Genomic DNA, 22,365 nt, shown 5'->3' with positions numbered 1-22,365 from the left:
CTCCACATCCAGCTGGGCCAGCCACTGTGCAAATAGGTCCCCTTCAGCTGACCCCCAGTGCCCCTCTCTGTGCCAGTTGCCCCATGCAGGATGTGGCAGACCAAGAGCTAGGGTGCACCTGGACAAATGACCTTGAGTAAGTCCTTTCCCTTTTAGGTACCTCAGCCAGACCCTCTGTAACATGCCTAGGTGGGACCCTGAAGTCCCTGAGTCCCTTCTGGCTCTTAGGGAAGGACTTCAGAGGGAGCAGGAAGGCCTGAAGCCTGGCCACAGCTCCAGGCCTACCTCCTAGAGGGGACTTTCCTGCCGGCCCCCTCAGGTGTCCCCCCATCCCTTGCCCCCTCCATAGCTGCACCAGCACGGGGCTCTGACGTATGGATTATCTGCCACTTCCTGATCCACTTCACTCCAGCCTGAGTCTTTAGGACTTCATTATACCGGCAGCCTCAGCAACCCCAACATGGAGGGCTCTGAGAGCTATGCAGGGCTTCTTCAGTGGCTCCCGGAGGCTATAGGACCCCCAGCTTCTGGGCTTCAGCCTTCTAGGGACTCAGGGTCTTTCAAGGAGCCCCCTCTTGCGGCTTCATCCTATTCTCCCCATAGAACCCTGAACTTAGAGACCCCCAGGCCAACCCCTTATTGTGTAACTGGGGAAACTTTCACCCAGGGAGGGGCAGTGACTCCCCCCAAGGTGACACAGCAAATTAATGAGTGCTCAGAATCAAATGTGTGGCATAAAGTGGGACATGGGTTCCACCTGCCCCACAGAGACCTCCAGCTGGATGCCAGCTCCAACCCACTTCCCCAACCCTGCTCCATGCCCAGTGCCACTTGCCCAGCCCCCACCTGCCTCCCTGGCTCCTGGTCTCCGTTTTTCTTGCTAATTAGAGGTCTCAGCAATGACTCCACTGTCCCAGCCATTTTAGAGCTGTCATTAATTTCAAGCGCCTTCAGAAATAATCATCACTGTAAAACCCTGAGAGCTGCTGGGATGCAAGCGGGCAGGACCAGCACAAAGCAGGCATGCATGCAGGCCTGTGTGTGCCACCCATTCCTTCCTGTGCCACAGGGCACTAGGCCCTGCCTCCTCAGTCTCCCACAGTAGGGGAGAGCAGGGCTTGTGCTCTGATACCAGACACACACAGAGCTTCAAAGCCCAGCTCTATCTCTTTCACAGAGTAAACGTGGGCAAGTCACCAGCCCTCCCAGACCCTCAGTTTTTTCATCTGTACAATGGGGATAGCAATCTCAATCTTGAAGTGGGATGAAGTATGTAAAGTATAGCTTAGACCCTGGCTTACAGTAGGAGCCAAATAAATGTTGGAGGGTCCTGCCCCTCCTCCACAGTCCCCAGACAAACCCATTCCCAGCTTCTCTGCTTTGCTGTGAGCACTCAGGCTGTAGCAGACTGACTCCTTGCAGCCATCAATTCCTGCTTTACTGGGACTTGCTGAGTTTTCACCCTGAAGCCAGGAACATGCTGTCTCAGGCCTGCTCTTGGGAGCTCCTAGTCTGAGGACAGAGAGGGAGGAGACTGGGCCCTTGCCTCTAAGGGCATTTCAGCCTGAGGAGGAGAGACAGGAATAGATGCAAATGGCCTTAGTTTGGTCTTGAAGCACAGGTGGGAACCAGGGAGAGGACAGGCCGAGCAGGTGGACCAGTAAGGATAAAGGCTTGGAGGTGTGGGTGAACATTCTTCAGCTGAAGCTCCAGGGTTATGATCTCCAGGTTGTGCCAGTGAAATCTTGGACTGGGCCATTCTGATGTTCCATATTCTTCATGGCCCTGGGATCCCTGAGAGGGCTGTGTTGGGGACCGCCCCACCAGACAGGAGTGGAAAGATACCTGTCCCCAGTGACACCCTCTCCCTTTCATGGGGTCTCTGGTGACAAGGCCACGGACCTGCACTCTCACCAGGCCCAGGCTGGACCCTCAAAAAGGCCTTTTCTCCAAATTCTTCCCCCCTGAAGCCTTCCCTTCCCCATTGTTTCCATTGGTGAAATAAGACAGGGAATGCTGGGAGGGGTCATTTCTTTTAGAGAAACGGAAGGGGAAACGCCTTGGATACTGTTCACATGGAGAACTAAGACTCTGGGGCAATTCCTCCCAGACACACAGCTCTTTGGTCATCCCTGCTGCCTCCAAGGTGCAGAGGGACAATTGTGGGCCCCAGAAGACCTCACCAGGACGCCAACTTCCTCAGCCAGCATCTGGGGGTTGGGGGTGGGAGCAGTGGGCTCTCCCCCATTTCTCCGTCGAGATCACTGAGGCAGGGAGCAGGTGAGTCGGGGGCGGAGATACGCCGTGGCCGTGCAGTGTCTGCGTCAGCCGCCGCACCAGGAATAGCCCCCGCCCCCGCCGCCGCCCCGCAGCGGGTCTGCTCGCCCGCCGGGTGCCTGGCGGAGCCTTTACGCAGGAGCGAGAGAGCGTCTATTCCTGTCTGGCTGGTGGGAGGAGGCGGCGCGGGAGGGCGGGAGCTCACGGGTAACTCACAAACAGCCGGGGTGGGGGAGCTGGGGAGCCTGGGATGGGGGTCCAGGCGGCACAGGGTTGAGGGGCCGGGGAACCGCCTGCGCTGGGCTATTGAAGCGAAGGGGACTCCTGTGTTGCCTTCTCTCATCCCCTCCCAGCTTTTATAAGTCCCTCTGCCCAGCCTGCCCCCTGCTGGAATTGGCCCTGGAAGGCGATTCAAATTCCCTTTCCAGGCTTTACTAGCTGTTTGACCACAGGGAAATCACAGAACCTCTCTGAGCCTGGGGTTCCTTCTCTCTGTCACACGGGGAACAACAGTGCCTTCTCCCAGGGTCGCTGGAGGATGAATGTAGAGTGCACAGCACAGCATCCTCACTAACTAGGAGAGGGCTCCAGCTAGGCCTAGGATGAGGATTGACATAGGAGACAGGAGATGGTTCTCCAGGCATGACTGTTCAGAGCTGTGGTGTGGCTGTGAGACTGAGAAGTACCCAAACTCTGTCGAGCTAGAACAGAAGGTCTGTGCAACTCTTTGGGCTGTGTGTGAGGCTGAACAGTGGAGAAGTAAGATGGTGCTGTGGGGGAGGGAAGGGGGGGGGGAGACTGGCGGCCCCACCATGCTAGCCAGGTAACTGCAGTGAATGTCAGACAGGCTCCATGGGGGTCAGGGCACTGGGAGCAGGATTCCCCGTTTCTGCCCCAGAGACTGAAAGGCTTTGGGCCAGTCTCCTCCCCCACGTCTGTGCCCCCCAGCCTCAGCTTCCTTTTCTGCCTGCCGGGACCCCTACCCCTAATGTGCTCATGTGATGCACTCCCAACAGTGGAAAAGGGGCGAGCATGCGGGATGGTGTCAGCATTGACGGTTATTCTAATCAAACTAGCTTAGTGTTAAAGGGCATCTGGCTTCAAGGAGATGGAAGGGGGTGTACAGTGGAAGGAGGTGAGGTCCCAAGGGTCGTAGCCCACTCTGCAGGCTTTGCCAAGACACCTCCACCAGCCGAATCTCTGTATCTGCAGGTCAAGGAGGATCTGGATCTGAGGAGAGGTCCCATTCCTTGGGCCTATCTGAGTACGTGCCTCAACTCAGGATCCCCTGGACCCTTGGGGAGCGGGGTGAGGGACAGTCAAGCCCAGACTGAGGCTCTGCGTTGCCCTCTGCTGGTCTCTGGGTGCAGTGCCCGCGGCCAGAGCTGGCCAGAGCGGCCTGCTGCCCTCTGCTGGACAGGAAGCCAGGCTGGGCGGGGACCCAGGCTGCAAAAGAGGGCGCAAGACCACGCTTGGGGTAGAGCCGCGGGGCTGGCGCGCCTTCTTCGGCGTCCCCGGAGCTTCCGTCTCTACCTGCTCCAAGGCCGCCAGGATGTGGGCCCTCCAGGGATTCGCAGACAATTCCGAGAAGAGGGGACAAGGCGTTTGACCGCGGTTCCAGGCCTCACCCTTCCCACGCCGTCCTCCAAACAACCCTGGTCGGTGGGGAGCCTTGCCGGTTCACGTGCGTGTGTCGGTCCACATGGCAGTGTGCAATGACCCCAGTTAACACGTGTGAACACACGCGCTCACATGTACACGCAAGTGGCCACACGCGAGGGTGGGCACACACCCCCAGGGAGGACCGCAGACTGGACTCCCCGCGGCCGCGCTGGCCTGGGACTCGGAGGAGCACGGTCGTGTGCTGGGCTGGAGCTCGGAGGCGCCGGCCCCCGCGCAAGGCTGGCACGCCCCTAGCCCGCGCCCCTTTGTCAGTTTCGCTGCCCCATCCGTGCAGGGCGATGGTTGGGGCGCTCCTCCCTCTTCGCCCCCTTCGCTGAAAGGAGCCGAGTCCTCCACCTTACCTCCCCCCCCCACACCCTCGGTTTTGCGGCCGCGCCTTCTCCTCCCCCGCCCGGCTCCCGCCGCTAGCTCGCTCGCTCGCTCCCTCCCTCCCTCCTCCTTCCCTGGCTCGCTCCTCGCGCTCCCTCCCCGCGCCGCGGCAGAGCGCGGAGCCCGGGCGGGAGCCGGCGCGGGAGCCGGAGCGGGCGGCCGGCGACAGCACAGGCGGCGGCGGCGGCGGCGGCGGCGGCGGGTCCAGGTCCCGGCCCCGGTCCCGGAGCGCGCGGAGTCCCCACCCGCGCCGCTCCGGCTCCTCTCCCGACGCGGGGCTCCGAGCAGCATGCGCGGCCGCTGCCCGCCGGCCTCAGCCCTGGCCCCGGCCCCGCTGCGGAGCGCGCCCGGCCTCGACCCCGGCCCCAGTGGCAGAGGCGGCGGCGGCGGCGGCTCCAGGCTGGCCCGGGGCGCAGAACGAGACTCGTAGAGCCCGCGTCGCTAGTCCTGAGCGCACCCGCCCCTCCGCCCGCCGGGGCCCCGGCCTCCCGCCTCCCCATTCCCCGGCCCTTGCCCCGGCCCCGGCTCCGGCTTGGCTCCCGCCCGCGTGGGGCAGACAGACGGACGGCTAGCCCCGCGAGGGCGCGCGGACTGCCGGGCGGAGGTGTCGGACAAGGAGGAGGAGACGAAGGAGGGGGCTGGGCAGGGGCTGGGGCCCTGGCGGGGGAGACATGCGATTGGTGACCGAGCGGAGCGGACGGACAGCGCGCCCGAAATGCAGGTGAGCCCGGCGGCCGCGGCCCAGCCCCGAGTGGGCAGCCCCACGGCGAGCGCCCCTGGGGGCCGCCGTCGGCCCGGGCTGTGCCCATCTTGGGGCTGTGGGGCACCCCAGCGTCACCCAGACCCGCTTTGGGGGTCACAGATCTGATCGCCCCCCCAAGCCTCAGAAATGAAGATTTCTTCTTTCCCGTCCCTCCCACCCAACAAATTTCAGGTTGTCTATCTGGGACCCCCGGAGCTGGGGAGGGGTCCCAGTCCTGATCGTCCTCTGTCCCACCTCCCATTCTGAGCATTGGTCACCCTGAAGGGTAAGCCCCCTGCTCAGCACTGGGTGGTTGCCTCTCTCCATAGACCCCAGACACCCCCAGGCAGCCCTAGCCTGCACCAGGCACCCCCAAGCCGGTGGATGCAGGTCAGGGACCAGGTTTCTCCACAGGCACGGGGCTGGGCGCCACCGGACTCCCCTAACAAGGGGCAGCCCCTTTCCAGCTCCTGCCCAGTGAGAGGGAGGAAAGGGGAAATAAGGGCTAGGAGAGTGGAGGAGAGGGAGTTGGGGTGGAGGAGGACCCAGGAACCATTGGGGGGCCTCCCCTTTGTCTTCAGCCCTGGCTTCTCACTTCCCCCTGCCCCACTTTTCATTCCGAAGCAGAGCTGGTGGGAGGTAGGAACCGGCTGAGAAGAAGGGGTCTCCTTCTTGGCCCCCCACCTCTGCAAGGTGGGCTGTGGGCTTCCTGCTCCCCCAGGCACCTGCAGGTGGACCCCACTTTGAGGAGGGGTGGGGCCAGGCCCAGTGGGCAGTCCCCTCCTGTCTCTTGCCCTGGGTCCCAGCCCAGCTCCATCCAGCCCTGGCTGTGCCGGCATCGGCACCTCCTCTTTGTTCTCAGAGGTCCTGGGGTCGTGGTGGGGGAGTTGGGGCATCTGGGAGGATGGCAACAGCTCTGCCCTGGTGGGGTGGGAGTGCAGGAAGCCCTGAGGTGGGGGCAGTACCATCTGGGCAAGCCCCTTTCCTGCCAGCCCAGCCCGCCCTCCGTCCTCCTCTGCTCGGCTTGGGCAGCTGGAGGGTGCGCAGCCCAACCTGGCCCGCGGCTCCGGCTCTGGCTCAGCCCTGCTGGTCGTTACGCCAATGGCTCCAGCACCGGTGCCTCCCATGCCCAGGGAGCAATGAGCCGGGGCATTGAGGCGGCAGAGAGCCTGGGGCTTCCGCACATCCAGCAGGGAGTGCTGTGAGGGAAGGGAGGGTCAGCAGCTGCCAGACCCTTTGTCCTTGTGTAGGCCAGGAGGGGCTCAGAGTCCTCACACCTCTGGGAAGATGCCAGCACCTGGTCTGCTGGGACAGCTTGCCTGCCCTTCCTGCTTTCTCCCCATGGCCTGAGGCAGGAGACAGGGGATTAGGTGACAGAAGGGAGAGGCCAAGAACTCCTCGGAACCCAGATAGGGGCTCCCGGCAGCACCCAGCTGCCCCTCCTGGAGGGAGGCTTAGCAAAGGCGAGGGCGGGCCCCCTGTGGTATTCTTGTTGTCTCTGCCCCTTCTCCCACTCCCTGCCAGTTTATGTGTGAGATGGGCCTTGGGTAGGGCTTGGTCAGGGCTGCAGTGCTCCCCAGTGCCTGGAGTTAGAGTGGGTCCCGAATCCAAGGGGCCAGGTTTGGGAGGATGGGTGGGTGCTCAAGGCTAAGTTATCATGGCTTGTGGGCTGAGGGCATTGTAGAGACCACTCTACCCCTTGCAGTAGTCTTCTTCCTAGAGATCAGTTCCCCTATCCCCTGCCCCGGAGCACCCATTTTTCCTATACTAGATATTATTTTCTAAAACCCAGAATTCCAGGGGGATATCAAAAAGAAAAGAAAAAAAAAAGTCTTGTGAGGGTTGGTCAGCATAAAGCCAGACAGGATCCCTGGTACCAGCGATGGCTCATCTGCTACTGCTCTCCACGTGCCACCAAAGCAAATGGTGAGAGGATCATGATTGGGTCTGGAGGGTGGGAGAAATGCATTCCTGCTGAGAGATGAAGCAGTGCAGTGGTTTGCACAGGGTCCCATGGAGGCATGAGGCAGTGTGTCAGGTGGAGGGTTGAGGAAGTGGGTCCTGTGGGACTAGGGAAGGGCCAGGGAGGGGAGGCTGTAGGTGGTGGTGGTTTCAGAGTGAGAGCCTTGGTTTTGCTGGCTGGGGTCTCCTGGTCTAGCTGTGAGAAGACCTACCCAGAAGGTATTCTCTTCTCCTGGCCCCTCCTCTAGGAAGCCTCCCTGACTGCTCCACGTCACTGACCCTCCTCCTTCACGCACCTACGGTGCCTGGTTTGCACCTAATATTGTATCAGCCAATTCATTCATGCATTTATTCTACACATCCTGGCTGAGCTGCCTGCTCTGCTCTGGGCTAGGCCCTCCCATGGCCCCCATGGATTGCCTTGAACACCCGGGGCAATCCTGGACCCATCCCCTGGGCTCCCCTGCCTGGCCTTGGGGATAGGAAAGATGCTGGGAGGCACCAGGGAGCAGCTGATTCTGGTAGCAAAAACTACCTGGAAGGAACACAGTGTCTTCAGCCTGTAATGGATGGACAGAGGTAGGTGGTGTCAAGGATGCCCCAGGCAGGGGTTGGGGAGAGCCAAGGCAGGGTATTCAGTAGCACACACTAGTACTCAGAGAAGGTTGGGATTTGCTTCTGGGGGCTGCGGCAGTCAGGGGTCCTCCAGGAAGAGAGAGAGACTGGGTATCTCTTGAGGCAGTAAAAGACTTGGCGGAGACACAGAAAGCAGGATTCCAGAATCAGGGATGGTTTTTTTGTAGAAAGACAGTGGGAAGGCAAGTTCATTTCCAAATGCATTTGAGGGATGCTGACCTTCATTTATGTGTTGAATGAATGAATGAATATCCTTGGGCTCTGTGGACCCAGTAGAGCTCTTCTGACAACAGTCCCCTCCTCCTGTGTTCAGTTCCTTTTGTGTCATTTTATAGTGAGGTTGTTGAGTGTGGTACCTGGAGCCAGATGCCTGGGTTCAAATCTCAGCTCCACACTGCCTAGCTCTGTGACTGTGGGCAAGTAACTTAATCTTTTGGACCTCAGTCTCCTTATCCGTAAAGTGAGGATAACAGAGGGCCATTATGAAGACTAAGTGTGTTCATGTATGCAAGGCAGTTAGAACAGTGCCTGGTACACAGTAAACTCTCCGGAACTGCTAGCTACTCATAGTTTGTATCAATGATGTGCTCTCAGTCTTAGCCTTGTAGGTGGTACAGAGATTTGATTTTATAGCTGAGAAAACTGAGAGCCAGAGAGGTAGAACAACTTGCCCAAAGACCCCCGCTTACAAGCATGGGGCTCAGTCTAGAATGCCTTCTTCCTGAGCTCTGGTCTGCGACTCTTGTTCACCGGTCCAGGCATGGCCTGTTAATTAATTAATGTAGTTAGTATTACTACTACTATGACTACTAATATAATGAACACCATGACCCTACTCCCCAACCTGAACACTAGCACTTTAATAACGATATGCATCTTCCCATGTGTTTCTTCTCACCCCATCCCTTGGCAGCCACTACCCTAAATTATCTATTTAGTATTCCCTTGCCTTTTAAAAATCACATTTTAATATAGAGAAATTGTTCAGTTTTAGTTAGTTTTGAACTTTGTAAAAGGAACATGAAACTGTGCAGTCCTCTGGAATTTGCCTTTTTTCTTCAACACTGTATGCCTAAGTTTCATCTATATTGTTACAAATAATGATAAATGTAGTTCATTCATTTTCACTGATGCATAATGTTCTGTTGTTTGAACATAAACAGTGTATTTATTCTACTATTAATGGGCATGTGAGTTGTTTCCCTTTTTACTCTTACAAACAGTGCTGCGGTGAACTTTCTTGTCCCTTCCCCTGAGACAACAGGCAGAGCATCTCTGGGGCACACAGCTAGGAGCAGAATTGCTGTAGGTCATATTCATATTCAGCTTTACTAGGAAATGTGCCACAGTGTTTTCCAAATTGGTTGGACCGTTTATGCTTCCCCCAGCAGGAGATGAGTATCCCCATTATTCCCCACCCGCACCCACACTCGGTATGCTCAGACATCTTGACTTTTACTGATTGAATGAGTGTAAAATGATCTTATATTACGGCCTTGATTTGCATATCCAAAATTCACAGTTTCTGGTGTATGAAATGGGGGTTGAGATAGGCAGCAGCAGCCAGTGTGTAATGGGTGCTCACTAAGCAATCATTCCCTTTGCACCTCAGTTTCCCCAGGTGTTGAGGTGCTGTCTGTATAAACCCTGGGCAAGCGGGTCAGGGATGGGCAAGAGCAGTCAGGGAGTTCTCCCCAATGAAGTGGGAATGAAGGAGGAGCAAGGAGAGCTTAAGTCCCTGCACACTTAGAGCCAAAGGAATCCTAGTGGCTCTGTGTTCATCCACAGGATGGGCAGGGGTGGTCCTAGCTTGGGAGGTAGAAGGAGAATTTGCTTCATTATTTTAATAATGCACAGCCCCCGATAAACCCCTGGCACCTGGTGTGGGGCTTGGCCGTGGTGAGTGCTAAGAGTTTGGTGACCTGGGGAATGAACAATGATGGACATATGTATGTTCGCTCCTCCTTCTTTCCCACCTCCTTGGGGAGTCCTCCCTCATTTCCCTTGCCCACTGAGCAAGTGAGGGATGGCTGAGCAAGGTGGCTCCTGGGCATTTGCAAGGCCCTCAAGCCCCTGCCTACCCTCAGGGGCTGAGAAACCTGGTGCTGGCAAGCTAATCTGGAGCGGCTCCCTCTGCCAGCCTGGTGCACCAACAATTGATTCTACACCGCTTTCCCCGCCCGGGCCTGGGCCCCTGGAGCTGGTTAGAGATGAGCGACGGGGCTGGCGGAATAATTAGGCCTATTTCATGTGACACCCAAATTGATTGCCGCCAGGGTGACATTACCAGGGCATTGTTCCTTGTCTCCAACCTCTTATTACATGTTATTAGGGTGTGTGGTGTGTGTGTGTTTTTCTATTTTTTCCCATTTCAGGGAATTAATCTCTCTCTGCCACCTCCTCTGCTTCCCTCTGCAGAGAACCGGCTCGTGGCTCCAGGAGGGGGTGGGGGCCCGGCCAGCATGCTTCCTCTGTCTGGCCCAGCACAGGGTGGCAGATGCAGTTGGGGGGCTGGCCGTGTCAACTCCCTTTACTGGGGTGCAAGATGGGGGTATCTCAGAGCTAAGAGGGGCCGCTGAGGTGTGGACCCAGCAGAGGGGTCTTCCTGCAGTGTCCCTGATCCACGGTCTCTGCTTGCATACCTCTCATGACAGCCTGCTCACTCATTGTCTACCAAGCTACATCTTCTATCCTGAGCCGTCTGATCTTCCATTTGATTCCTCGTACTGAACTGAATAGGCCTCCTCTATGACTCCACACATGGGTCTTTGGTTCTACCCTGTGGGCATGCACTGGACCCTTTATACCCTCTGCCTTGGGACACACCTTAGAGATTTGCAGAGATGCCAGGGCCGTCCCAAGTTTGGGCTTCTCATGAATGCACAGTCAGGTGATGGCATCAGTTGTGCCTGAACAGAACACACCACCTGTATGTGTCTGACCAGAGTGGTTCATCACCTCTTGATACTGAGCTTAGTATACATACCAGGTTGGAAAAAATGGGCTTTGGCAAGAGGTTGGCCAAGAGTCAGTTGAGCAGAGAGGGCTTTGAACAGTCAGTGCCAAGAGAAGGGCAAGTGTTTTTATTTATAGTTTGCCTGTCCATGGTATAAATAACTCACTGGACCTTGGTTTGTGATGTACTGGGGGGTTGTTTTTAAGTCTTCTCCCTTTTCTGAGGCAGAAATAATGCAAACCTTCACCTGTCCCTGACCTGGCTGCAGCATGAATGGAGAGGCTATGTTATCCTTGCATGATGTTGGGGAGAGAAGGTGGCTGCCATCAGGAGGAGGACTTCTTCCTAGGCCCTAACCCTGAGATGCTGTGGGACCTTGGACAAGTTGCTGATGCTCTTGGGCCCCCGTTTCCTCACCTGAGTGATGGTCTCTAGGGTTATCATGCCTCTGGAGTTAGACAAGCTCAGTGACCTTTGGCAGGTGAATTAATGGCTTGGAGCCTCAGTTTCCTCATCAGTAAAATGGGGCTAATGGTACTTCCCTCACAGGGTATGTGGTGAGGGTTGGTGGGGTCATTCTGCAAAGCATTTAGTTTATGTGCTCCATATAAATGTCTCTTCCCTTCCTTCTCCTTGAATTCTCTGCCCCCAGCCCTATGAGAGCAGTATAAAATCTGCCATTCCCTTTTCTAAATGAGGAGTTTAGGGCCCCGAGGCATAAAGCCACTTGCCCACGATCATGCAGCTCAGCAGCCCTTGAACTTGAATCAGAGAGAGGCAGTATATAAGAGTGGTCAGGACAACCTGTGGTCTAACTGCCTCAGGACTAATTCCAGCTCTGCTACTTACCGCTGTGTGATTTGGGCCAAGTTGCATCACCTCTCTTTGCCCCAGTTATCTAATCTTTAAAATGAGGATAATAGCACCAACCTAATAGGATTGTTGTGAAGATTAAACAAGTTCATGTTTGAGTTCATATCATGCTAGCTTTGTGACCTTGAGCAAGTTACAGAACCTCCTTGTGCTTCCGTCTTTTCCATCTGCACAATGGGAACAATAACAGGACCTACCTCAACAGGTTGTGGTGAGGTTAAATTAATTTTTATATGTAAAGTACTTAGAATAATGCCGGCACACCAGAAGTCCTCTGTTAGGGTTTTTCCAATCATCATCATCATCATCATCATTATATTTATTAGGTCTCTGGCCTTCAAATCCCACATTAGATCCACCACTCCCCTCAGCTCCCCCATCTCCACCCTGGGTTTCTGAGGCTGTGACCTCCCCCGCTCTCCCAGGCCCAGGGCTTGTGACTCTCCCAGGTGGGGATTGGCTGGTTTTCAGGCCTCCAAAGTCTGAAATGGGCCAGCCTGAGCTGTTCCCAAGGTAAAGGAGCCTGAGGGCTGGAGTAACTGGGAGAGGGCCCTGGGTGCCCCAGAAAGAGGGGGGCTGAGGGGAGATGAAGCAGGCATGTCTGCTAGGCACCTCCCAAGGGGCCCCTGGCCTGGGCGGTGGATGGGGTCAGAGTCCTTCGGGGGCATCTTCCTGTCCCCGAGGGCCTGGGTTGGCATCTCAGGCCTGGAGAGAGATGGGAAGGGAGGTATGGGGGTGCAGGACCGTCACTTTCCTTGAGACCCGTCAGGTCACCACATGGGTGCTTGTGTACCCCTCCTCAATTCTGGGACAGCACCAATCCAACTAGGAGTGCTGTCCGCTCAGGCAGGCCCACAGCAGACAACAAGGAAGCTTCCCAGAGCCAGTGGCTCCCTCCTGCCTCCCCCACGCCGGCTCCTAGCTTCCCCACTGGCCTCTCACCTCAGAACAACCGTGTGGCAGGGCAGCAGGGTCCAGAGTGGTCCAGGACTCACCCAAGGTCACACAGCAGGACAGGGTGCCCTGGCCAGAGCCCAGTGCCCTTTGCCCACTCAGAAGTAGCCTTCTCTAGGCCTTGCCCCACCCTTGCTCCTCCGCAGCGAGCCAGCAGCTCCTAGAGGGCAAAGCCTATACATAGAAGCCTTTAAACACTAAGATGCTTTGCCAATTAAAATTCATAATTTATCCCACAAATGGCCTGGGGCTGCGAACTGGCTGGAAGGCTGTCAGCTCCTGAGATCAGCTGTGCTCAGTGGGGTAGGCGGTGGGGTGGGCAGGGGCGTCCCTCCCTTAGGTGCAGGGGGCACAGGTGCTTGCCCAGGGCCACACAGGGGCAGCCGCCCTAGCAAACAGGCAGGCAGCCACACTGCACCCAGTCAGCACCCTCCAGCCCGGCCATGGCTGAGAGGCCAGGTGAGCACCTTTGGGAGAGGACTGAGTTTCCAAGTGCACCTAAGAGATGGGGCTGATGGCAGTGGCCGGGGGTGAGGGTGGGTGCAGGGAGCGGCAGTGGCAGGAGGAGGGACAGCAGGCACACACACCCACATAGGCCACACATGGCTGCCTGCTCACAAACGTCACACACACACACCCCGGGGGCCTGGCAACTCTTTGCTAGAACCAAGAGCAAGAGGAAAATAAAGAATTATACACGACAAAGGACATGACCTCAATTTTCTTTCAGGTTGATTTTTCTCTCCCCGTTGGGGGCGGATGAAGGAGGAGGAGAAGGGAGAGGGAGAGGGCAGGCAAAGGCAGGCAGACCAGCCCAGGAGGAGACAGACGGACGGACGCGGCCCAGCTGCCTGCCTGCGGGCCACAGTCGGTCTGGATTTCTCCTGCCAGAGCTCAACCTGGTGCTGACACCTCCTCCCAGGGTTTCCTTTGCCCCCATACCCCCTCCCCGTGTGCCAGGGGGCAGCCCCTGCCCTTCCCCAGGCTCTCAGCGTAGCCCTGCTGGATCAGACTGACCAGGGAAGACCAAGTTTCCCCCATTAGCAGCTCATACCTTAAGCCATTATCAGCCATTCACACCTCAGCAGGGATTAGCCCGGGAAAGCCAGAATGGAGGATCTTTAAAAGGAGTCCAGGGACCCGGGTCAGTATTTGGGGTAGGAGAGAAGCAATTAGGAGCCCCTGGATGCTCTCAAATGTTCCCGGACACGAGTCACCTCCACCCTGCACACCTTTGCCCACACTGTTCTCTTGGCTGAAATGCCGCCCCTCCCACCCCTGACTTGGCTGGTGGAAATGTATCTGTAGTTCAGCCTGAGCCCACATGACACCTCCTCCTCCTCCTTGAAGCCTCTGTAAAGAGCTTAGACCAGGAGTCAAGAGCTGTTCTGGGGCGCTGTCCCAGCAGCTGTGTGTCGGGGCTCTCTGCCCCTTGAAGCTGGGCCTGGCGGTGCTGAGCTATAGCAGCCCCAGCCCTGTACTGGGGGCTCTCAATCTGGGGGCCACAGAAGGGGAGGCAGCAGAGGCTCTAACAGAGGGAGGAAGGGAGAGAGGTAAACACACCAGCAGTGCTTGGTGGAGGGCCACCCAAGATCCAGAGGGCCCCCCAGGAGGTGATCCCTTCTTCCTGGGGACTTGCAAAGAGCGGCTTGGGGTAGAAGACCCTTGAGCTGGATTCTGAGGCTGAGTGGGAGATCTCCAGGCATGGGGCAGATGGTCGACCATCGCTGTGGGAGAAAGGCCCCGGGATGGAGCGACCATCGGGGCTTTCTAGACAGGCCTCACTCCACCCCCCCATTACCCTGCTTTCAGCCACGTGGCCACAGCTGCCTCTGAACAGGTACTCTTATCACGAACGTGCTTTATCATTTCGTGGAATGGATCCAGCTGCTCTGTGCCCTGGAGCTGAAGGCAGAGAAGGGACTTCAGACAGGCAGGAACTTGGGGACAAGGCAAGTCATGAAGAATCTAGACCTTGCCTTGCCTCCAATCTTTGGTGACACAGCGTAAGTCCCTTCACCTTTCCGAGTAATCGACCCACCTCAAGGGGTGGTGGTGGAAACAGGATGTGCTAACAGGCCCAGGGCTTTCGACAATCAGTAGGAAAGGGTAGTAGAGCTGGGTGGGGCCCGAGGCAGACTCTCTGAAGCCCTCAGTCCCCCATCCCAAGTCTGCCCTCCCTCCTCCTTCCTTCCTGCTGCAGACCCGGTCTTAGGAATGTAGGGTGTCAGGACAAGATGAGATCGTGCATAACAGCCTCATTTCCCAGTGAAGAAGCAGCCTGTCACAGTTGCCCCAGGTCACACAGCCAGGCTGGGAACCCAGGGGGCCACGGGCCCCGGGGATGGCAGTGGGCACCTCCGTGCCAGGGATCACATGCCTGTGTGTACTGGGGATCCCTGTGGTCCCTGAGGAACACTGAGTGGGAACACCATGAAATATTGATACTGTAAACCAAAAATAACTGAACCTTCCATCCTGTGCTGCAGCCGACCCCAAATTAGGTGAGATTCTAGCATAGACAGTGGCAGCAGGCAAAGGAGAATGGTACGGTGGGAAAACAGTGAAAAAATTCAGTGTGTTCAACATACAGTTTTCTGACAGTTGGGGAAAAGCTTTTGTCATTTAGGGGGCAAGTTACCTACATGCAGCTACCTAAGGACTAGTGCCTTCCCTTAGCCCTGAGGGCCTTACCCTAGCGCTGCCGCGACACGCCTGCCCCTCCTCTGGCTCTGAACTGGCCTGTGTGTCTGAAAGAAGTCCTGCTCCACTTGTGGTAGCTCTTGGGGCAGGCAGCCTGACCAGGAGGAACGGAGCTCTGCTGTTTCCTAGCTTTGTAGCCTAGGCCTAAAGGCAAAGGAATTTCCTTTTGGAAGCCTCAGCTTTTCTCATCTGTAAAATGGGTAGGAAATATCTCTGAATGCTGGGTGAGGGTTTCTAAGACTGTGTGTATAAAGCCTAAAACCTGGCCTGTAGCAGGTGGTCTGAAGATGCTAGTCCCAACCCTTCCCTCAGTGCAGGCGTCTGACCAGCTCGTACGGGCCAGGCTGGGTGCGTGGTAGAGGCACGCCCCTGCCCCCAGGGGCCTCCAGATGCTGCCTTAGGAGAGAGGATGACCCCTGACCTCCCTTAGGGTTCTCCAAGTCCACCCATGGATGATCCCATGCCCCTTCTGTCTCCACCAGTTATACTCTTTAACCCTGAGCCCCGAGGGACAGCCCCAATGTGAGGCCCCAGCTGGGGATGCCAACCTCAGGTCCTTCCAGTCCCAGTAAAACTGCAATGTGGGGCCTGAGCCCTTACTCGCCTTCATCCCTTAAGCAGGTTTGAGGATGTTGACTTTCTAGCTGGGGAAGATCCAGTTTCTGTGTGGGTTCCCTCAGGGACCCTGGAATCAGCCCCTCCTTGCACAGCGGGGGAAAGGGCAGGGAGGGCAGGCGTCCTTGAGGGGCACACAGTGGAGTGGCTGGTGTGGGGAGCAAGTGAGCCAGGCTGTATCTGCCCCACTATGTGAGTGAGGGTGTGATGGTGGCAGGTGGCCCTCTGCAGTGCAGGTCTGATGGCTCGGCTGCTCCCACCGCTCTGGGGTTGGGAGGACGCAGGCTGCTGTCGGCTCGGTATGCTGTGGCCCGGGCACGGCTCTCCTCTGCCTGCCCACCTGCCAGCCTTCGATGTTCATTTCCTTTGTATTTATTGGTCCAATTTTTAAACTCTTGCCCTTGTAGGAAGCCCTTCAGGGGGCAAGGATCCAAAATAAAACACTGATTAAAATGCATAAGACACTTCTCCTTGGCCATTGCAGGGGTAACCAGCAGGATTAATGGTGCCAGGAGGGCGGGAGCAGCACGTAGCTCACTCAGCAGTTCTGGTGACCCCGTCAGACACGACCCTACCAGTATCCCTAGATGACAGGGACCCCATGGGGGTGTTAGACCTGGAGACCAGGCCCAGTGTGCTGTACCAGCTTGGGAAGCCATGTTAGCCCCTCTAGGCCTCAGTTTCCCCATCTTTCAGGACAGTGACATGTAAAAGGCAATTCGGAGGATGTGCCCTTCTGGACCTATCCTGGTCCCGTGGAGTATGGCCCATGGCTCTGGGGGTCTAACTGCCAGGCCTGCCACACAGGGCAATGCCGACCAGCTTTTCTATCAACATATTTGAATCCCCCAGGTCTCTCTTTGCTCAGTGGGCCTGCTCCAGGGTCAGCTTCATCAGAGTGACTTCAGCCCCTGCAAAAACTCTCTCATGCACACACACTTCCTTTCAAAGAACATTCAATTGAGTCTTTTCCGTGCCACACCTTGGTCTGAGGCTGCAGACACACCATCTGCCCTCAGGCACCTCACTCTCTAGCAGGTGAGAGAAATGTACCCATGGGAGTTTGACCCAGGATTAAACATACACAGGAGAGGCGCCAAATGCTGAGGCTTTGGAGCACATTTCCCTCTTTGCTCAGGTCACTAGGAAGCTCTCACCTTTAATCATTATATAGAATTTTGTGACCTTCTTTCTTGACTGGCTTGCCTTCTTTAGCTTTATCTTCTTGTCATCTTGTAACATAATTTTTCTGGTCATTGGCTCAAATCATTTTTAGAATGAGATGTGCTATACATCAGTTACATAATGTCATTACTAATAAATCTAAGGTACTTCAGAGTTGTGGGCAAGAGATGATTTCTGACTGAGTAGATCAGGGGTGGCCTCATGGAGGAGATGGCCTTTGGGATGGATGGTCACAAAGGCTGCTGGGGCAGTGAGGCTGGGAGAGATCTCCAAAAGGAGATGGTTTAGAGCCAGGAATGTGCAGGACAAGGCTGGGATACCTGGGTGTTTTCCCTGGGGGGAATGGTGGGAGAGGAGGTAGATGGGTAGGTTGAGACAAGGGGGTGGAGTCTTCGTATGCCAGATTCTTGTCTGTATGAGGGTCTTACCGACATCTCAAGGTAGCCTGTGCACTCGCTATCCCCTCTCTCATTCCTTAGCACCCTCTGCATCAGCCTACCCCACGCCTCAGCGCAGTGGTGAGCTGGATGCTAAAAGTCCTATTTACCTCTCCCGGTCCCCAAGCTCACACCCACGCCAGCCCCAGCTGCCATCCCAATTACTTATTGATTGCCTGTCAGGATGTTTGCTTTTCTGGTGGGTCACTGGAGCGTGTGTGACTTGTGGAAAATGGCCTGATGAGGGTGGGGTGGGGGAGGCCAAACCACAGAAAACTCTGGAGAGAGGATGAGAGGGGCTGAGGGGAAGGGGGGGTGGTGGTGGACAGAGCCCTTGGGAATAACAAAACCTTGCAGATTCTATAACATATCAGTGACACCAGGAGCCCTCTCTAGTTAATCAGTCACTTAGTCGATCAACAACCAGGGAGTGCCTGTCAGTCCTGGGAGACCGCTGGAGCATTGTCATTGAAGTCCGACAGACCAGAGCCTTGGTCCCAAATCCACCTCCTCAACTGGCTGGGTGTCCTTGGGCAGCCACAAGCTCTCTGAGCCCCAGTTGCCATAAGGGTTGAAGTGCAGATGATAAGACCTATAGCTTTGGAAGTGGAGGCTGTGTGCAGGTGTAGGGAGGAGCTTGAAGGGGTGGGAGAAGGGCCTGAGCTGGGGCAGAGAGATGGGACCTTCCCAACTTGGGCATCCCCTTCCTACAGTGAGGCCCCCTCAGGGCCATGAGTGTGGGCTATGTGGATGGCAGCAGAGCCCCAAGGGTGCCAGGGTGGGTGGGATGGACCTTCACCCCCACTAGCAGTAGAAGGGCTTCAGCTCGGCCCCCAGAGACCGTCTGGTCCAGCCTCTGGAGTTTGAAGGAGTCCAGACAAGTCCTCCCAGCCCCCTAAGTACCCTGCTGGGCCAGTTTCCCATAGGGTGGAACAGAGATAGAGGAGGGAAGAGCAGTCTAGCAGAAGTGGGGGCAAGTGGCCTCTGAATGCGGGCTAGGAGAGAGTAATCAGGGGGCGAGCTCCCGCACACCCCTTGCTCACACCACCTGCAGCCTGTACTCAGGCTGGACCCCTATCCCGGCACTGTCTCCCTTGTCATCACCACCCAAATCCTGCACGTGCCTCAGGGCCCAGCTGTAACAAGCCTCATGTCCCCAGTGCCCCAGCGTGGACTGGCACCTCCAGGGCTGCCTGCGCCGTCCTGGGCTGTGGGGGTCTGACTGCTCCCCCATCGGACCAGCAGCTGCACAGAACCCTGGTACTAGGAGGAGGGTGATTGGAAGCTGGAGAGACAGACGGATGAAGCCTGGGGGGAGTCTTTGAAGGGGAGTACACTTCCAACTGGGGATCAGAAAAAGCTTCTCAGAGCAATGGCCTGGAAGATGGGGTTTCAACACACCGGGGGAAGGGACAGTCCAGGAGGAAAGAATAACAGGAGCCTGAGCTCAGGAGCCTGGGTGGGTCACCATGGGGACCTAGAGGAAGGGTAGAGTTGGAAAGATTCCCGAGGGAGGCACTACGGCTGGGTCCTGGCTTTCTGGAAGGGGGTACCCTCCACTGATCCAGAAACCCCACTGGGGAGCAGTTTCACAAACACTTGCTGGAACCACTGGGTATGCTGGTTGCCCAAGATTCTTGGGCTTCGAGCTCAGCACAGTGTTGATGGAGAGGGAGCCGTGGTGTCTGTGCCTGGGGATGCTCAGGCTGAAGTTCTGAGAGGGTGGGCCCCAGCAGCCTCAGAAGCCCTTGCCTGGCAAGCTGGGGCCCAGACGTGCTCCTCTGCTGGCTATTCCTAGAGGCCTCAGCCTTTGAGCCCCTTTGATTCCCTCTGTGAGCCCTGAGGGCAGCTCAACAGGTCTCGCTTTATCCCTGATGAACACCAGGGGAAGCTGAGGCTCAGGGTGCCAGGTGGGGTGTGAAGTGCATGCCTGGAGTTGCATTGTCTATAAAATGTAAAATGGAAAGGAGGTGGATGCAGCCTAGGGTGCCAATACCAGGCTCATCTGAAGTGACCCTACCCCTTCCATGAACCCCCTGGATCCCAGGGATGCCGGAGGGTCCTTCAGGAGGGCTCTGGGTAGGGTAAGGGGCAAGGAGGAAGCAGCATGGGGTGGCAGGAGGCCCTCTGGCCTGGGCATCTGGACCTCACTGTGGGGTCCCAGGCAGGTGTCATATGCCACTCTGGACCCCTGCCTCTCTCTCTGTGTCAGGGACATCCTGACAGGGCAGGAGGGCAGAGGGCACAGAGGGCTCTGGGCGGGGGTCCAGCAGACACTGCCCTGTAACCGCCCCCTCTGTCCTGTGCTTGCTCCTGGCCACAGGTGAGCGAGAGGATGCTGGCGGGGGGCGTGAGGAGCATGCCCAGCCCCCTCCTGGCCTGCTGGCAGCCCATCCTCCTGCTGGTGCTGGGCTCGGTGCTGTCAGGCTCGGCCACAGGCTGCCCGCCCCGCTGCGAGTGCTCCGCCCAGGACCGCGCAGTGCTCTGCCACCGCAAGCGCTTTGTGGCGGTGCCTGAGGGCATCCCCACTGAGACCCGCCTGCTGGACCTGGGCAAGAACCGCATCAAAACGCTCAACCAGGACGAGTTTGCCAGCTTCCCGCACCTGGAGGAGCTGGAGCTCAATGAGAACATCGTGAGCGCTGTGGAGCCTGGCGCCTTCAACAACCTCTTCAACCTCCGGACGCTGGGGCTCCGCAGCAACCGCCTGAAGCTCATCCCCCTGGGTGTCTTCACCGGCCTCAGTAACCTGACCAAGCTGGACATCAGCGAGAACAAGATCGTCATCCTGCTGGACTACATGTTCCAGGACCTGTACAACCTCAAGTCACTGGAAGTCGGCGACAACGACCTCGTCTACATCTCCCACCGAGCCTTCAGCGGCCTCAACAGCCTGGAGCAGCTGACGCTGGAGAAATGCAACCTGACCTCCATCCCCACCGAGGCGCTGTCCCATCTGCACGGTCTCATCGTCCTGCGGCTCCGGCACCTCAACATCAATGCCATCCGGGACTATTCCTTCAAGAGGTTGTACCGGCTCAAGGTCTTGGAGATCTCTCACTGGCCCTACTTGGACACCATGACTCCCAACTGTCTCTACGGCCTCAACCTGACGTCCCTGTCTATCACGCACTGCAACCTGACCGCTGTGCCCTACCTGGCGGTGCGCCACCTGGTCTATCTCCGGTTCCTCAACCTCTCCTACAACCCCATCAGCACCATTGAGGGCTCCATGTTGCACGAGCTGCTAAGGCTGCAGGAGATCCAGCTGGTGGGTGGGCAGCTGGCCGTGGTGGAGCCCTACGCCTTCCGCGGCCTCAACTACCTGCGCGTGCTCAATGTCTCCGGCAACCAGCTGACCACACTGGAGGAGTCGGCCTTCCACTCGGTGGGCAACCTGGAGACGCTCATCCTGGACTCCAACCCGCTGGCCTGCGACTGCCGGCTCCTGTGGGTGTTCCGGCGCCGCTGGCGGCTCAACTTCAACCGGCAGCAGCCCACGTGTGCCACGCCCGAGTTCGTCCAGGGCAAGGAGTTCAAGGACTTCCCTGATGTGCTCCTGCCCAACTACTTCACCTGCCGCCGTGCCCGCATCCGGGACCGCAAGGCCCAGCAGGTGTTTGTGGATGAGGGCCACACAGTGCAGTTCGTGTGCCGGGCGGATGGCGACCCGCCGCCCGCCATCCTCTGGCTCTCGCCCCGCAAGCACCTGGTCTCGGCCAAGAGCAACGGGCGGCTCACGGTCTTCCCCGATGGCACGCTGGAGGTGCGCTACGCCCAGGTACAGGACAACGGCACTTACCTGTGCATCGCGGCCAACGCGGGCGGCAACGATTCCATGCCTGCCCACCTGCACGTGCGCAGCTACTCGCCCGACTGGCCCCATCAGCCCAACAAGACCTTCGCCTTCATCTCCAACCAGCCGGGCGAGGGAGAGGCCAACAGCACCCGCGCCACCGTGCCTTTCCCCTTCGACATCAAGACCCTCATCATCGCCACCACCATGGGCTTCATCTCTTTCTTGGGCGTCGTCCTCTTCTGTCTGGTGCTGCTGTTTCTTTGGAGCCGGGGCAAGGGCAACACCAAGCACAACATCGAGATTGAGTATGTGCCCCGCAAGTCGGACGCAGGCATCAGCTCCGCCGACGCACCTCGCAAGTTCAATATGAAGATGATATGAGGCCGGGGCGGGGGGCGGGGACCCTGGGGCGTGCCGGGCAGGGGAAGGGACCTGGCCGCCGTCCGCTCGCTCTCCAGTCCTTCCCACCTCCTCCCAGCCCTTCCACACACACTCTTTTTCTCCCTCCCACGCCGTCCCCTGCTGCCCCCGCTGGCCCTCACCGCCTGCCCTCTTTCTACCAGGACCTCAGAAGTCCAGGCCTGGGGACCCCACCTGCACAGGGGCACACGTTGACAGACTGGAGTCGGAAGCTGACACGGCACAGTCAATAAGTCAATAAAAAAGTTACGAACTTCCTCTGTAACTTGGGTTTCAGTAATTATGGATTTTTATGAAAACTTGAAATAATAAAAAGAGAAAAAAAAACCTATTTCCTATAGCTAGTCGGAATGCAAACTTTTGACGTCCTGATTGCTCCAGGGCCCTCTTCCAACTCCGTTTCTTGTTTTTCTCTTCCTCCTCTTCCTCCTTTCTCTTCTCTTCCCCTGTGGGGAGGGATCACTCAGGAAAACAGGGAAGGAGGTTCCAGCCCCACTTGCCTGCCCACCCGGCCAGGGCAGTCGCCAGGAGCAGGTTGGGTGGTGGGTCTGGGCCCAGCTCTGGGCTGGCTGTTTGCGGAGAGCGGGTGGAGGGGACAGGGCTGCCCAGTGCGGGTGAGGGCCTGTCTGCTGAGCTGCCAGGCAGCCCTACTGCCAGGGGGCGGGGCCTGGCTCGGGTGTGGCTGAGACTCTGGACAGGGGCTGGGGTCCTCCTGGAGGACAGCACAGTCAGTGGAGAGAGCCAGGGGCCGAGG

The 22,365-nt window shown here is 57.5% G+C and overlaps 1 protein-coding gene across 1 annotated transcript in view; it reads left to right on the top strand.

Moving 5' to 3' along the window:
- The window catches only part of LINGO1 (leucine rich repeat and Ig domain containing 1), a 78,964-nt gene extending 57,392 nt beyond the window's left edge, over positions 1 to 21,572 (top strand). Inside the window, exon 3 of the mRNA XM_061181885.1 lies at positions 19,716 to 21,572. Coding sequence (XP_061037868.1) covers positions 19,728 to 21,572 — 1,845 coding nt within the window. The 5' untranslated portion in view covers positions 19,716 to 19,727. The remainder of the gene's footprint in view (positions 1 to 19,715) is intronic.
- Positions 21,573 to 22,365: the final 793 nt, after the last annotated feature.

Source organism: Eubalaena glacialis, chromosome 2 (assembly GCF_028564815.1).
Source record: "Eubalaena glacialis isolate mEubGla1 chromosome 2, mEubGla1.1.hap2.+ XY, whole genome shotgun sequence".
Taxonomy (NCBI): Eukaryota; Metazoa; Chordata; class Mammalia; order Artiodactyla; family Balaenidae; genus Eubalaena; species Eubalaena glacialis.
This window is presented reverse-complemented; position numbering and strand designations above follow the sequence as displayed.